This window comes from Sinocyclocheilus grahami, unplaced genomic scaffold (assembly GCF_001515645.1).
Source record: "Sinocyclocheilus grahami isolate Dianchi unplaced genomic scaffold, SAMN03320097.WGS_v1.1 scaffold198.1, whole genome shotgun sequence".
Lineage (NCBI taxonomy): Eukaryota > Metazoa > Chordata > Actinopteri > Cypriniformes > Cyprinidae > Sinocyclocheilus > Sinocyclocheilus grahami.
The window spans coordinates 1,038,163-1,055,206 of record NW_015505377.1 but is presented as its reverse complement, the minus strand read 5'-3'; the positions used below and the strand labels follow the sequence as shown (position 1 = coordinate 1,055,206).

Sequence of the window (17,044 nt, the reverse complement as noted above, 5' to 3'; positions counted from 1 at the left end):
GAGAGAGAGAGAGATGCAGAGCGTGTGCAGAGCAGGGGACGCGAGGAACAGTATTAAGAACCGCTGCTTTAGAACATTGATTTGAAACTTGTGAATCCATTAGAATTGTTATAAGACAGAATCGTGATTCATATATGAATAGATTTTTACGTGCACCCCTAGTTTTCTCTTCCTCTTCTCTAAAGCAGCGCAGCATGGCCCCGCCCCCTTTGCTGTGTGTTCCCGGGGGCGGGGTTTATCTGGGTTTGTGATGTCATGAACCCGGGAAGTAACTCGTTGTAGTCTCTACCAGCCGTTTTTGTAGGCATTAAACTGCCAGAATTTTAAAAGACGATATCTCCGTTTGCACTGAACTTTCAGCTTCGTAACTTTGCAGATATTGTTTATGCTCAAACAGCAACATTACACACTAACTAGCGTTAAAAAAGTGAGATCGCAATGAACCACCCCTTTAAAGCGCGTGACAGTCGAACGCTTGAAGGTTTTTATGGACTTTTCCTCTGGATCGACTTCAGAGCCGCGTGTCAGAGTGACTTATGGGCTGAGACCGGGTCCAGAGCCCGAGAGCCCAGCTGGCATCCATCAGCCCAATGAAAGCGGTAATTGGGCAGCATTTGAAGGCTGGTATTTGTAATTAAGTCGCTGGAGCCGTGATTTCTGCCCGTATAAAGGAGGCATTGAGCTGTTTCTGCTGAGTTGTGCTTGTGTGCAACTCAACACCGTCATCAAAGCGTTCCTCTGATCTCAGATCAGGTCTACTGTTAGTGTTTCCACTCCCGCTGAGATAATCCTGCTGCTGGTTCCCAGACATCAGGGGCCTGTACCATGAAGCCAGATTAGCTGACGAGCCAGGTAAGTTTCAGTTTAGTTTGCACCAATCCTGAGTTTTAGGTACCATGAAAGTGGCTTGGCTTTCAGTGGCATTCATTGCCTTAGTACCTTACACTCCACAGCTAACCATTAGCAGGACAGTTATGTTCTGGTTTAGAGATCTCAAACCCAAATTTGACCAATCAGCTTCAAGCAAAGTGACACATCTCTGATGCAATAAAGCCACGCCCCCAGTTTCTCTTACTCCAAATTAAAGGACGCTACATAGTAAAACATTTTTAAAGATAAAATTGTCTGAATTAAATTTTTTATAATTATGTTATATGATTTATATAATTATTATACCCTTAATCCATTACACAAGCTAGCTTAGTTTAATAGTAATTATTAAGCTTTTATTTTAAATTAATATAAACATATAGATAATATGCAATATAAATACGTTTTTGATAAACATGACTACATATGAGCTTAGATTTTTAAGTGTTTTTATATCTATAAATATTATTAACTCTATAAACTAACTTTACAACTTTTACTTGCACGTATAAGGCAAGATGTTTTCCTCTTTCATGGATAGATCGTTTCATCTTGTAAATGTGTTCTTGTAAATTCTTCATATTGTTCAATCTTTTAATCTTTGGTAGTGAATCACAGTTTCAAGGCATGTGATTGGCTGTTCATTACTGATGTCACACTTTCATGTGCACGTGCTTCATTAACTCCCGATCAAGCCTGAGTTGACGGAAAAAGTTGATGATCAGCTTCATGGTACCAACAAAGCCGGATTGGAGTGGTTTGGTTTTGTCAACTCAAAACTAGTCCTGTAACCCTGAGTTTGTTAGAGGTCAGATATGCCAGCGCTCTGCTATATTTGTTTTTATGATGCCATATTTCGTGTTGCAGAAGATTCATGCGGCTGTCATTGACGTCTTATTGCAGCAGAGCCTCGTCTGCTGTAGTTCTCACATGTTTGCAGTGGTTCTGATGTCTCTGTGTTCATCGTAAAGTGAGAGGATGAGGACAGAACCATCCAGAACACAGAACTGTGCTAAAAACATTCAGAACATCTTAGTAACTGCATTTCTGGTTAATCCTGATGGAACTTGAATGTTCTGTGACAGTTTAAGTGTGAAGAAGTAACAATGAAGACAACAATTGTCTTTGATGGTTTCTAGCATAAGATAATAAATTACCAAACACATTTTCTATGTGCCCTAGAGAGAAAAATACTACTAATTGTTTGCATGGTGCACCTATTTTTATTGCACATAAAAGTGGATTTGCATACAATACATTTAAAATATTGTAAAGATATTTTTATAGGTAAAAAGTAGGCTTTACCTTTATAATTTACTGTAAAATATTTTATATTTAACAATGCATGTACTTTCGCAGTAAATAATTATTTTTATAAATAAGAAATATTAATCACCTTTATAATTTATGTTGATGCAGCAAAGAAGTCCCATCGCATAAGTTACCATTTCAGAATAAAAAAAATACTTTTATCCATTGATCAAAAGATTTTAAATGAATGTTGCTTTATTAAACGTTCTATTCTTCAAAAGAATCCCAAAAAAAAAACATTCTGAAAAACAGATCATCTTTGTCTCGTTTTCCAGTAAAAGTATCTAAACATCCTTAATACAAAAAGATCAATTAAAGATATTAAGACTTGTGTTTAGAGAAAGCTTAATTTCTAACCATAAGTTAACAAATTAAAATTTAGTGAGGTTGTGAAAAATGTATTTAAAAGAAAAATAAGAGTCTTAATATCTTGCACTATTTTGCTTCTCAAGTAAATAAATCTTGTTCAGTGTATGTTTAGGTATTTGACTAGAATAAAAGAGAGAAGCATGATGATTTTTGTGCAAAGTTAGTTTGAGTAGATTTCTATTTCAAATAAATTCTTCTTATTAACTTTCTATTCATCTGTGAATCCTGAAAAATAAAATGCATCAGTTTCCACAAAAATATCGGGCAGCATTTCAACATTGATGATAATCAGAAATGTTTCTTGAGCAGCAGATCAGCATATTATACTGATTTCTGAAGATCATGTGACACTGAAGACTGGAGGAATGATGCTGAAAATACAGCTGTGCATCACAGGAATAAATTACAGTTTAACAGATATTCACATAGAAAACCGCTATTTGAAATCATAATAATATTTCACTATTTTTACTCTATTTTTGATCAAATAAATGCAGCCTCGGTGAGCATAAGATGCTTAAATGTAGCAAGGAGTGATGTTGATTTGAAATGAATCTGAGATGGAGTGATGAAAGGGTTCCGTTTAGCCTGAGAGGAAAGTCTTGAAGTGTTCTGCTAAGACACACATGCAAGCGTTTGAGAACGACAGCGCATCAATCTTGAGCTGGAGAACGGACATCTGTGTGAAATATTGCTGTGCTGTCTTTGGAGGGACTGTCGAAAACAGCCCTGAGAAACGCTTTGAGACGCGATGCCAGAGCTGATTTAAACACCTCAGCGGGGAGAACTTGGACTGCAGTTTCGACCCGAAGCACGAACATCCCGGTCGCTGGCGTTTAAATACTCTCTAAATTACGGTGTGTGTGTCTGTGGCGGAGGCCTGCGTGTGTTTGTGGAGCGCTTGTTGAGACTTCATTTATCTTACTCACTGCACATGTGTTCGCCTGTAAGCGTTTCCATGTGTGCACGTGTTCAAGTGTGTGTGTGTTTGTGTATTTGTATCCAGTCTGTGGCTAATTTTCAGTCTCTGCAGACTGGAAGAAAGCGGCCCGTCATTAATCACCTGTGCTTAATGCTTCAGAGGCTTTAACACAGCTGTGTAGCTTTGCACATTTGATCACTTCACGCGCAAGTCTTTCCAGACTGTTCTGATGAGTCAAACATCACTATTTCTACTGTATTAAACAGACATCAATTACACTTCACATTAGAAGCTTCGAATCTGGGATTTTTAATTTAAACCTGACAAACTTGCTCAGAACTCTTTAGCAACCGGATAGCAACGCGGTGTATTTTGTGGGACACAGAAGCGCAGCTGTAATGATTCTGTAAGCAGGCCTTCAGAGTGAGTGATCGTCTGTGTATCATCTGCGTTATTTGTGTTGACGACAAGATTATTAATGGAAGCCAGGATTTCACTCTTCTAATATGTGTCAGAGTGTTTTGTTTTGTCTGTTTGAGTATGTTTTGTTGATTTACACCAAACACAGATCAGCCTAATCCGTATCTTTGTCTAGTTTTCCAGTAAACGTCTTTAAAACAAGATTGAATTAAAGGAGTAGTTCAGGCAAAAATGAAAATGTATACTCGCCTTCAGACCATCCAAGATTAGGATGAGTTTGTTTGTTTCATCAGATTTGTCCATAATTTATAGCATTGCATCAGTGTCTCAGCAATGGATGCTCTGCAGTGAATGGGTGCCGTCAGAATGAGAGTCCAAACAGCTGATAAACACATCACAATAATCCACACCACTCCAGTCCATCAGCTAACATCTGGAGAAGACAAAACTGGATGTTTGTAAGAAACAAATATGATGTTTTTACATCAAACCGTCACTTCCAGATACAAAAAATGAGTCCATATTCCATAATAATGTGAAAAAAGTGTTCTGGTCTGAATCAGGAGAGAAATCTGCACAGATCAAGCAGCGTTTAAACAGCTCTAAACAAATATGTGGCTGGATTTTGATGTGAGAGACAACAGGAGATGCACTTTTTCTCTGGAGGAAGAGTTATTATGGATTATGGACTCATATTTTAGCCAGAAGCGACTGCTTAAGGAAAGAGTTGTAAGAAACAAATCCATCATTAAGGTGTTTTAACTTTTAAATGTAAAGCTTGTCACTTCTCCAGATGTGAACTGATGGACTGGAGTGCTGTGGATTATTGTGATGTTTTTATCAGCTGTTTGGACTCTCATTCTGACGGCACCCATTCACTGCAGAGCACCCATTGCTGAGAAAGTGATGCAATGCTAGAAATCTGATGAGAAACAAACTCATCCACTTCTCGGGTGGCCTGCAGGTGAGGACATGTTTGGCTCATTTTTATTTTTGGTTGAACTGTTTATATTTTCCTTGATTACATAAATCAAGTTTTTTTTTTTAAATGTAGTGAGGTTTAAAAGAAGATAATATCTTTTGAGTCTTGTATAATCGCAGTTAAATGTGTCTTTTATGGGTTTTTAGATGTTTTCCTGGAAAACAAGACAAAACTGTAATGATTTGGAGGTTTGGGCAGAATACAGGAGGGAAAATGCACTGAATGATTGATTGTTCAGACGGGCTGAAGCACAAGAGTGATTGTTGTTGTAATATACGAGCGTGTGGTCAGTCGGAGGTCACGTCTTCATGTAGGATCAGCGAGAGACTAAAAGCGAGCGAGTCGTGTGTTAGACTGCCAGCTCAACTCCAGGGAAGCGGTGGGTTTGGTTTGTAACTAAAACATGCATACGGTCCAGCGCTGCGACTCTCAGAGCCTGTCATGATGAATATTTAAAGGAACTGTTTCAAGTTTGCACACCGCAGTACACATGGTAATGCAGAAGTTTGAGCCAAAAAATTGCAAAAATGCACAAAAACAAAAAATGTGGTCTGGCCAAAAAATGCCCATATCTGCAATTCATTTGCTCCATTTAGCCATTTGTGCTTTTTTTAATTTATTTTTTGCTAAGAAAGGACAAGGAAATGTCTTCTGTCTTATTCTAGACAAAGCAGTCTAATTTGGTTCAATAGCAGAGACAAAACCATAACTTCAGCTTCTCTTTTATGCTGATGTTACAGGTCCTAAAATAAACCTCTTTAACTGAATTTATGTTTCCAGAATATCTTTCCATTTTAATTTTACACTGAATGTGTTTCTAAGATTTTAAAATAGTAAAATCCCCGCTGGGAATTATTAACAAATGATTAAATATTAATTAATTTATGAAACATATAACACTAACCTACACTATCAGTCACTTGATTTATTTAATGCTTTTGCTGTAGGTTTTGACTTAAAAATGCTGTAAATTAAATTTTATTATTTCTGCAGATAAATGCCTTGCCTGAATATGAATTTCTATATTGTGTCTACATATATATATATATATACATACATTCATATTACATAAACTACATAATAGTAGTATATTATGCTACCTACTTCCTTATGTTATTTTTTTATAATTCTGATGACTTTTATATTTGCATCAGTTTGTTTGCTATATTATTGCCATCAAACACTAACCTGTGGTTGTCCATGAATTATTGATTACAAAGACTTTCTAATATGAACCACTAAATAAATTGGACATTTCTTCTGATATTCACAGACAAATTGAAGTTAGAGGAACAGTTTGATGCTCTTCTGGAGAAATAAATTGATGGGTGTTTTATTTTCATCTGGAAAACTAAGATTTTTTTATAATGTCGAAAACAAACCAAACAAAACCATTCGTTTATAAACTGTAAAATAGATTCATATGCTGTTTTATATACTTGATTGAATGTGCATGAATTACTGATGAGTTCAGTGTTTATATAAATATTTATTTGCGACTAATGTTATAAATTATTACCAATAGGTTTGCTTCATTGCATTTTGGAGAAGCTCTGATGATAAATCCCTTCTTGGCATTTTTTATTCATTTATTTCTTTTTTAACAAGGCCATAAAAACACATGATATACCTTTTTTCCTTTTTATATAAAATGTCTACCTATTATATTTATTTTAGATCTTAGAACTATTATTCTTTAGGACCTGATTTATTTAACGCGTGTAAAAAGTAATGCAAAAAAAGCCAGGCTCATAAACTCCAAATGCTGTGGGCAATAAAATGCAAGTATTTTAAGAGGAAAAACTTGCACACATGAATCAAATACATTTTTGAAATAGCTGAAATGTAGAATAACTGTTCAAAAATGCAAAATTATGTTTGTGACAGATATAATATGTTATTATTATTATTATTGAAGGCTATATTTATTGCAAGCTTAACATAATGTGATGCAGATTACAAATGGAGCCAAACGCCACATATAAAATCTTGTTTTTAGTGTTTAAATCAACCAATGCATTCCAAACTCAAATAGACAACGAACTAGTGCACCAAAACAATCAGACTGAATCGAGTTATTCTTTAATTGCTGTCGTTTTTCCCTGAGTTGCACAGTAAAAACATTTCTCCCCCACAAACTTTAAAATATAGTTCAAGTAAATTTAGAAATAAACATGCAAATTTTGGCTATTAGACATTGCACAGTGTGGCTTGTTTCTTATCAGAGAATTACGTTTAACAGTTTAAATAAAGCCATGTGAGTCTTATTTAATTTGCTTTGAAGCTCATTTTAATAAATAATGGTCCACTAGTTAGTTCTGAGGCGAACAAAAACATAAAAAAATTCATTCCAAACTCAAATAGACAACGAACTAGTGCACCAAAACAATCAGACTGAATCGAGTTATTCTTTAATTGCTGTCGTTTTTCCCTGAGTTGCACAGTAAAAACATTTCTCCCCCACAAACTTTAAAATATAGTTCAAGTAAATTTAGAAATAAACATGCAAATTTTGGCTATTAGACATTGCACAGTGTGGCTTGTTTCTTATCAGAGAATTACGTTTAACAGTTTAAATAAAGCCATGTGAGTCTTATTTAATTTGCTTTGAAGCTAATTTTAATAAATAATGGTCCACTAGTTAGTTCTGAGGCGAACAAAAACATAAAAAAATGAAAATTTCAGTTTCTCACTGATATCCGAGCCCAGACGCAGTGGTCAGTCTCTGTCCATAAAGAGCGTATGGAGAGTAAAACGGGCCGGTTGCGGTGGGAACCGGAACCGGCACGCTGCCCGTCGGTAACGGGCTTTTGGAGTACGGATGATACCGTGAGCCGAACCCGAGATGAGGGGTCCTGAGTGCCAGCGGGGCTCCTGGCACATGACAAGCCATGGTTAAAGAGTTGGGATATCCCATAACCAGTTTCTCAGCGAAGGCAGTGTGAGTCCGCAAATGGCTCAGAAGCTCCTCCGAAGACGAGAAGCGCTTGTCGCACGGACCGTTCGCAGAAACCCAGTTGCAAACGTGCATCTGGGAATCGTTGGGAAGCACGAAGCCATACGGGTATAACGGGTGTCCCGGGAACGAGGGTGTAGAGGGGGATAACGGGTGCAGGGAGTGGCTGGGGTACATAAGTGTGTATCCGGATTTTAAGGCCGCGGCGGCGCTGTCGTGCGAGCCGCTGGATGATAGATGGCTGGCGCAGTGGTAGCTCAAACAGAACGGATCTCTGCACAGACCACTGGACATGATGGATGGAGGAGAGGCTCCGGCGAGGGGACTGGACCCCGCCTTGCAGCTGAGAGCACCGGACAGCTGAGCATTAATCAGCTGACCGCCGCCGGGCTTGCTCGGATCCAGAGTCACACCGTGGGATAGGAAGGGTTGATGGTAAGCGGGGTACGCTCCAGGGTAAGGTGTGAATACGGTGTGACCCGGTCTGTAAGGGGAAACCGGCGCGACGAGTCCGGATCCGAGAGCGGATGACACTGAAGACGCCGGGATGCTGTCGGACACGGGTGGTTTGGAAACATCCTGTTTGCTCGTGTCGCTCTCGGTTCTCATTCCGGATGCATCCGGCGTTTTAGCCGCGTCGCGTTCCTTCTTCCCCGTTTTATCCCCCGATCCGGGTTGAGGAGAGACGGAGCTGCAGGAGCTCGGGCTCCGAGGCGTGACCGGCCGGCAGGAGGCGCGGAACCCCGATTTATCCGAACCCTTGTCTTTTCTCTCTGACGATTTGCCGTATGGCTTGAAACTAGATTTGTCCTCGGCCCCGATGTCACTGATCTTCAGTGGGCTGGATTTGCAATCTTTGTCTGAGGCGACCGCCGAGAGTTTGGCGGAGGACGGCGGATCCGACTTCCCGATTTGGGAGCATGTTTGTGCGAGGAGGGCGAGGGGACTCTTCTTGGCATCCAACTGTGAAAATAGAGAGTTTTAAGTATATAAATATTCAATGTAATAAGTATAATTTATATAAAATTTAAATATAAAATAAAATTATATAAAATCTATTATATTATAATTACAATATGAAGTAGCACAGGTGTATTTGTAGCGATAGCCAACAATACATTGTATGGGTCAAAATTATCAATTTTTCTTTCATGACAAAAATCATTAGGATATTAAGTAAAGATCATGTTCCATGAAGATATTTTGTAAATCTCCTACCGTAAATATATCAAAACTTAATGTTTGATTAGTAATATGCATTGCTAAGAACTTCATTTGGACAACTTTAAAGATGATTTTCTCAATATTTAGATTTTTCTTTTTGCGCCCTCAGATTCCAGATTTTCCAAATATTGTCCGATCCTAACAAACCACACATCAATAGAAAGCTTATTTATTCAGCTTTCGGATGATGTATAAATCTCAATTTTAAAAAAATGACCCTTATGACTGGTTTTGTGCTCCAGGGTCACATATAGTATATAAATATTCAAAATCATGCAACTGATGCTTTCTACATTACATGTGCATTTAATGCACAAGCATTTCAGAAAAGGCATATTTAGTGTTTATTTATGTTTTGCCACTGAGTGTGACTCAAGAGTCTTAAATCTAAAACACTGCAGAGACATTAAATCAAATGTCAGGAGGGGTTTTATTATATCCCTCTGTACAGGCAATAAAATGGTGTTTCCATATGGCAACATCCATTGTTTTCCTTCGCTTTATAACTAAAATGATTGCACTGCTGGAAACAGGTCAGTCTTTAAGGAAACCATTAACATGATATTATTATTATCATAATATTAAGCTACATCACATTTAGTGTTTTTTTTTTTCATCCAAGACTCAAGCACGTTTCCTTACATTTTTCATTAAACTTAAGATTTGTTCTGCATCTTTGATGCATTAAATGTATGGTTTTGTTCACAGTGCACCTATACTTTGTCTTTCACAATTGTATAAAAATTTATCAAATTATAAGATTAATCAAGAAAATATTAATACATATGGCAAGGCAACTCTGTTCCACAATGTAACTGCATGATGCAATTCCTCATTAGAAATGATATAAATTATAAACTTTATAGTAATTGTTCACGCATAAACATTTGTTGTGTTTTTATTCTACAGAGAGCAAAAAGAGCTCTATTGCGCTCAAAAGAGATGATCGTCTCTATTGAATTATAATTAGCCTAATATAATTTGTCACTCATTTTGAGGATGCAAGAGTTCGAAATTTATAAATAGGCCTATATAAATATATAAATAAGCATGAAATTAATTAGACGATAAAAGAATAGGCTACTTTTTACGATTTTGTTTCTGTGCCATATGTAGCTAAATGTTAAACGTTTCCCAAAAAAGCAACTTTTGTAACCGGATCGTTATTTTACGTTAAAAAAATACACACGATAAAAAAATATATCGTTTTAACATATTGCGTAAAAGGGCTTGACTAGCCTACTGCATTTGTAATTGGATCGTCATTTTACGCTAGAACTACATGCATCAATAAAAATAATAAATAAAAACATAATAAAAATAATATATCGTTTTAACATATTGCGTAAAAGGGTTAAACGTAACCTCTAGTACATATTAGTGTATTTTCCATATGGCACGGCTGCGTAATCACTGTATTGCGCGTTGAAAATAAAGATCGGCGTAAAGAAAAATGAACACGGTGTTGTTTCGCGTTAACGTCCTCGGAAGTGTCCGGTTTAACGTTACCTCTATGGGGCTGATGGGAGCGGACGGTAACGGCTGGAGATAGTCCGGGTGCAGGATGTGTCCGGTCCGAGCGCTCAGCATTTTCAACGCTTTAACGGGCGAACGGTCCGCGGGAGGCGGCGAGTGCAGGAACGGTTCCCGGTGTCGCTTCTTGAGATCAACCACACTAAACACAGCAGACTCCGGAGGCAGTGTGATCATGTCCCACTTCTCTCCGTGTGATCTGGGAACGCATCAGTAGACGGACCAAAAGTATCCCAAGATGCCAAACAAATAATATGAGGAAAAACTGAATAATCCTTAAAGGTTGTTGCTGGGAAAAGCGTAGGAGGAGAGTTCAGAGCGCATCTTCTCTTCCGCGTAGCGCACTCACATTGAGCTCAACTCAGCGCACCAGAGATTAAAGCCTCCGCCGCCGGCCAATCACAGCGCGGCGTGGGGTGATTGACAGCTCCGGGGGAGGTGGCGTTTGTTTTGGCCATATTGAGGAGGTAAAAACAAACTCGCGACATTATATAAATCACAGATTGTTATGAACAGTGTTGGGAAAGTTACTTCTTAAAGTAATGCATTACAATATTGCGTTACTCCATAAAAAGTAACTAAGTACGTTACTTTTTATGGAAAGTAATGTTTTACGTTACTTTTGCGTTACTTTTTAAATCTGGGCAGGGCTCGCTTGTTTGTTTTTAAAATAAAAAAGTTCTATTTTTGGCAAATATAAAAGCCTTTTCACACCAAAAGTGAAAGGAATAAGCCTCAGGCTGAAGGGAAAGTACATTTACGTCCGTACAGTAGAACGCAGAAGAAGACATTTCAACACACTTCAGCAATAAACAAAGACACACAAATGTTTGTCTAGAGTAATTAGTGCTTATTAGTACGGCTGAACTGGATCATCGAAGGTCAGAAGCAAATAAAATGGGATTAAATACATAAAGCATTTGTGTTGTTTAACATTTAATTATTGCAGGGTTGCGTCATATTCTGAGTTGCATTATTTTTATTCATTTTGAGGAATACTCAATCTGTGTTTTTTGTGAGTGAGATGAATTAATGCATATTCATATTTATTTTAGAACTACAGTAACATCTGATTTCTCTCAGCATGGGGACAGAAGAGCTGTCAGTCAATCAATTGGAAAAAAAGTAACTTGCGTCACTTATTTGAAAAATATTCTCTTGTAAATTAAAAAGTAATGCGCTACTTTACTAGTTACTTGCAAAAGTAATCTGATTACGTTACTCACGTTACTTATAATGTGTTACCCCCAACACTGGTTATGAAATAATTTATCTTTAATATGAACAACACACAAAAAAAATTTAAAATTGACCGGCACCGGGTTTATTGTTATTAATATATCTACACTGAATTTTTTTTTTTCACATTTTGAGTAAATGTTACTGCTACTGCTCTGTACAGTCTACCTGCTATTGAATTGAAAGGAATTAAGTAAATATTACATAATTATAAATAATTTAATGTGGCTATAGAATTAAGTTACGTAAGTAAAGTAAGTTTAACAACAACAACAAAAAAGTAACCTTAGCTTGGCCCATAGAGGGAGGGTGAACCAACTCCAGGGTAAGGGTTAAAAGCAGCCAAATGTATTAAACATTATAAACGCGTCTTTTTAGGCAAGAGCCAGACATGGTTGTCATGTAGGCTAAACATTTTTTTTAATGGGACTGAATTTGTATTTAACATGATTACAATTTAATAAAAACGTTAGAAATTGATAATTATATAACGTTTCCTTTCCATTGTTGTTTAAACAGCGACTAAATTATATAGCCTATAGAAAGTGACATTATCACTAACACTGATCTATGGCGAGTTTAAGCACTCTCAAAAAAACAAAACTATCGTTATAATCGCTGAAGCTGTATACACTGTGAAATGAATCTCTTACTTACATTGTACGTACATCTGCGCTTTGTTGTTTATGATGAGAGAATTTGCGAGAGTCCAGAATTCAGTCGGCGAACGCGCGCACTCAACAAAACTGATGAGTTTGAACGATGACTCACCTGAACGCCTCTGATTGGCCATTGCATTCCTAAGCTCAACAGATACGTGTGTGATTGGTTAAAATGCGCAACGCTGTAAAAACGCCTAAAAATGAAATACGGTGCAACATGAGCAGATCTTAGTTTAATGCCGCAATCGACACTGTCTATTCATATTCACTTTGTTAGCAACAGACGTAATAGATTTAATTTGTTTGTGAAGGGGCATTTTTGTCCAATTTAGTGGCATTTTTGCCCCAAGTTCCCATGGCCAAGCCTTACACACGCTCCGCCTATGGCTTGGCCAGTAAAAGTTTGAGTAATATTTACTTTATCAAAGCTTACTTGGCAATACTTTGATTTAACATTGCACCTAATTAAACCATGCTTTTAAAATGTATGTTACTCAGAAGCATCTCAGTAAATTAAACAAAACAGTAAATATTACAGTAGATATCACGTAGACACCATATCTACATATTTAGTAATGCGGCACTCATCCGAACACATAGACTTTAATAGTTGGTACTCAAATACACAATGACCGTAACATTCTGTGATTCATTTTTGAGTATGAATGTGTCATTTTGAGTAGAAAATGAACGCCAGGAAATCCCGAGTTACTAAACCTAACAACAAAAGCAGTGATAAAACAGTGTAAATACAGCTGGAAAACAGGATCAGATCAACCTTATTAATTATTCATGCCCCAGTGCATGATGGGAACACCAGTATCAAGTCGAGTAGGTTTGACTTATTTTCATAACGTTTATATTTACGCTTTAACTTCTACACGCTTGAATTGAGTACCAATATAGAATTTACCTTGTTTTTTAAAATTATTGCCTGAACTAACTTTTTCATAGAAACTACATTTGTTTTCTGTAGTATTTACTACACCACAGAATCCTTTTTATCAGTGTAGTCTGATTCGTGATGGCTCAGAAGACTTCACAGGCAGTAAACTGTCATAAACTACAAGCTTGAGTACTGCTGCACCAATTTAACCGGCCTCTAATAAAAATCACAGCACTCTGATGACACGTCCAACAAGTATTTCCAAAAGCCATTAAACCCAGGCGTATAAAATAAATTAAATTGGAGAAGAAACCATAAATGTCACATCTGGTGATGCAAAAATATGATATTGCAGAGTGTTTCAACTCCAGCAGTTAAACCTATGCGTCTCTGAATATTAATTGTTTGCTAATGCAGTGTTGATTGTTCTGATTCATCGGGGGCCGCGGCTGATGGATGAGCGGGGGTTGCTGTTTTCGGCGGCGGCTGTCAGCTCTGGGTTTTGCCCGTGAGTTATTAGGGCCAGAAACTCCCCCTTTATTGTGCGGGTGATGGATGACGCCCAGCGCACTGGCGTTATTCCATAATGGGAACACGTTTCAGACGGGCCATATTTCACCACATTTAAGTAGAAAGTTTTGAACGCCTCCTCGATATTTCACATCCCTCTGGCATATTTATGGAAAGCTCCACGCATGCAGATATAATTACACGCTGCAGCCTGTAGGACTAAACAGACAGAGTAGGGCAGAGACAGTTTTATTACAGCAAAAGATGTTCATCTGTGTAACTGTTTTTTATCAAGTTAACTCTGATTTTCAGTAAATCATGTGTTTAATGTGCATGCATTTTGCTTAGTTTATCTTTTTTATTTGCTTTTTTTCAATAAGTCTTCAAACTTGTTTGACCTGCTGGGGATAGGAAATATTACTAATATTATTTAATATTAAGCATGTACTTGCTTGCTTTTTTCTGAGATGTGCATAAGAGTATCCACATAATCAATTGAGATGAAGACCAGGACGTTATGCCCTCAACAGAAGGCAGAATATTAATAATCAGGTATTTTAATTAACATTATATTCAGATAACATGTTCTATTTTATTTTATTTTGATATTTTTAATAAAATTTTTATTTTATTTTATTTTGATATATTTTATTTTGTTTATTTATCTGAATTGGACACAAAATTTGAATTAAGATGAATTAAGTATTTTAAGTATTTAGACACTTAATATTATTAATCAGGTATTTAATTAACATTATGTTCAGATAAAATGTGAGCAGGATCTATTTTACTTTAATTTATCTTTTTTTAAAATTTATTTTAAAGGATCTAAATTGGACACAAAATTGGAAATAATATATAGAGTATTCAGACACGTATAATATAATATTAATAATCAGGTATGTAATTAACTTCATTAATATTACAATTAATTATATTCAGATAACATATGACCATGTTCTATTTTATTTTATTTTGATATATTTAATGTAATACATTTATTTGTATTTATTTTGATATATTTAATGTATAAATTTTTATTTTAATATTCTATTTCATTTTATTTCTTGTATTTTATTTTAACAGTTCTGAATTGGACACAAAACTGGAAATAAGATATTCGTTATTTTGAGTATTCAGGCACTTAATATTTGTAATCAGGTATTTAAATAACATTATATTCAGATAACATGTGATCATGCAGGATCTATTTTATTTTAATACATAGAATATTCAGACACATAGTTTAAATAATCAGGTATTTATTTATTTAACATTATATTCAGATAACGTGTAACCGGGTTCTGATGATTTTATTATATATTTATAAGATGTTTTGTATTTCTATTGCATATACATTTTAAATGTACATATTTGATTCCACACTGGAGAAATAATGTGTGTGTAGGCCTGACCCAGGTCTCATAGATTTTGATAATTAATAGTGGTTGTGATTGAGTTTACAGTTGCATTTAGATCTATTTTATTTTAATACATAGAATATTCAGACACATAGTTTAAATAATCAGGTATTTATTTATTTAACATTATATTCAGATAACGTGTAACCGGGTTCTGATGATTTTATTATATATTTATAAGATGTTTTGTATTTCTATTGCATATACATTTTAAATGTACATATTTGATTCCACACTGGAGAAATAATGTGTGTGTAGGCCTGACCCAGGTCTCATAGATTTTGATAATTAATAGCGGTTGTGATTGAGTTTACAGTTGCATTTAGTTCTGTCAGGACCACTATCGTCTTTGTGTTATGTTTCATATAAAGTCACCATCATCATCATAAATCAAAATGAATACTTTACTCACTGTTTTGTATTGTACAATAAGTAAAGCAAGAAACCTTTCGTTGCATGTTCAGAGAGGAGTATCAGTTAGTAACAGATAAGCGTTGTAATTGAGCGTATTGCTTTTATTGGGAATTGGAAACTCTGGAGAGACATTGATTCATTCAGCGGATCATGTGAAGCTCTGCTCATTATCTTCTCCTCATTAATCTACGCCAGAGACGCATTGAGCAGGACCTGATGGGGTAGTAAAGAAAGAGAAAACGCCATTAAGCACCGCAGAGCACATGCAAACACATGGTGAGCAGCTTTCCCTGGACGGCGTGCAGTCGAGCAGCGAACAAGGGGGAAGAAAACACCCCCCTGCTCGTCCTGCTCTGGTAATACTAACCTGAAAACAGTCTTTCTTGCACTCGGGTTAATTCAAAAAAATTAATTTTGAAACAAATGAACATCAGATTAATGAGGTTGTGTGGCGTTAATGCTAAACGAAATGCAAGTATACACAATCCCTTTTGTATTTTAATTTTATAATTTAATTTAACTAAGTGTTCTTTTTATCTCTATTTTATTTTTGTTTGTTGTTATTGTAGCATTTTGTTATTTTTTAATTTTTATTTTACTAATTTTTATTTTTGTCATTTGATTTGATTGTTTGATTTGATATATTTTTACTTTATCATTTTATTTTACTTATTTAATTCTACTATTTTTTTATTTAATTGTATGCATTTATTTATTGTTTTTATGTATTATTTTGTTATTTTTATTTTTTGTTTTAAATTTTTAGCATTATATTTAATTTTAGCAATATATTTTATTTATTTTTACATTTTATTTTAAAAGATCTGAATCAGACACACACTCTAAAAAATGCTGGGTTGTTTCAACCCAACTTTGTGTCAAATATGGACTAAACCAACCGCTGGGTTACATTTTTACATTCAATTTTTAACCCAAAAGTTGGGTGAGTCCATATTTGACCCAAAGTTGGGTTGAAACAACCCAGCATTTTTTAGAGTGTGCGCTGTTAAAAAGAGCAAATGCTTTCATTTTATTTTCTTCGACAGTATGTTGGATAGTTCGTCTTGTGCTTAAACTAAAACTATTGCAGTACGTTGCTAATTCTATTCAAATTAGTATCCATCCAGTGTGTTGTGAGACTACGTTAATATTTCTACTTTTAAAGTAGAAATACTCTTTACATCAACTGCTGCGTTGCTCTTTAATGCGACGTCTTGCACTGAGTAAATCTCATGTTAGGGTCTCACCTGCCCAGGATCTTGCTGACGCAGCCGTGACTGACCCTCAGCTGTCTGGAGATGTCACAGGGTCGGACCCCTTGATGC

At 36.0% G+C, this 17,044-nt stretch overlaps 1 protein-coding gene across 1 annotated transcript; it reads right to left on the bottom strand.

The window, feature by feature from the left end:
• Positions 1-7,551: 7,551 nt before the first annotated feature.
• On the bottom strand, positions 7,552-10,928 carry LOC107595175 (zinc finger protein 503-like). The gene is made up of 2 exons (XM_016285517.1): positions 10,564-10,928; positions 7,552-8,793 (listed from the first exon to the last, which is right to left on the bottom strand). The coding sequence occupies exons 1-2, from the start codon at positions 10,762-10,764 to the stop codon at positions 7,564-7,566; spliced, it is 1,431 nt and encodes a 476-aa protein (XP_016141003.1). The 5' UTR covers positions 10,765-10,928; the 3' UTR covers positions 7,552-7,563.
• Positions 10,929-17,044: the final 6,116 nt, after the last annotated feature.